The sequence below is a fragment of the Haliaeetus leucocephalus genome, unplaced genomic scaffold (assembly GCF_000737465.1).
Source record: "Haliaeetus leucocephalus isolate CR32 unplaced genomic scaffold, Haliaeetus_leucocephalus-4.0 Scaffold160, whole genome shotgun sequence".
NCBI lineage: Eukaryota > Metazoa > Chordata > Aves > Accipitriformes > Accipitridae > Haliaeetus > Haliaeetus leucocephalus.
This window is the reverse complement of record NW_010972596.1, coordinates 4,804-5,499: the sequence shown is the minus strand read 5'-3', so window position 1 is coordinate 5,499 and position 696 is coordinate 4,804. Positions and strand designations below refer to the sequence as shown.

The window sequence follows — 696 nt, the reverse complement described above, 5'->3', positions numbered from 1 at the left end:
CATCAAGAAGCTATATGTCTTTCTGTCGCTACCCCTGAAAACCCTTTTTCTACCTGTTTGGTGGGGTTACCTCTAGACACCTGGCCAGATCCAATGCCTGAATTTTCCCTTTGTAATAACCCACAGTCCTGTGTCGATAATTGGGACGGTGTGTATGCACACCGGCCTCAAGTGATGCAAGAACCTCAAGAGTTAGAGTTGTTAGGATCAGTCATCGTGAATGCCTGTGTGATGTTTAATTATACCTATAACACCACTCGAAAGGGTCAGAATGTAAATGCTATTTTGCCTGTATATAGAAATGCTACAGCTCATTGTAACTATATCTATTCCAGAATATCACACTCTTTTTTTCTATTCCAGCTGCTTTACCTGCGGGGATGTTTTTAATTTGTGGGGATAGAGTGTGGGGGGGAATTCCATCGAAACTTAACGGGAGGCCATGTAGCCTCGGATGACTTACGTTACTAACACCCGATATCAATATGATTCACAGTAAAAGGCTCACAATAACTGACACAGGGTTAAGTGGATGGCTAGCAAGTTTGGGAATTACGGGATGGTTGAAAGATTTGCTTATGCATGGCTTAGTTATTTTAATTGTAATAGTAGCAGTTGTAATGATTGTACCATGTATCATAACAATAGTTGAACGTATGATTGCAAAAGCATTTCATGTAACTTGGCTTACACAGA

General features: G+C 40.7%; 1 protein-coding gene across 1 annotated transcript in view; it reads right to left on the bottom strand.

Annotated features, from left to right (window-relative positions):
• THUMPD2 (THUMP domain containing 2) overlaps positions 1-423 on the bottom strand; it is a 9,285-nt gene extending 8,862 nt beyond the window's left edge. The window contains 1 exon segment of the mRNA XM_010562519.1: positions 373-423. Coding sequence (XP_010560821.1) covers positions 373-423 — 51 coding nt within the window.
• Positions 424-696: the final 273 nt, after the last annotated feature.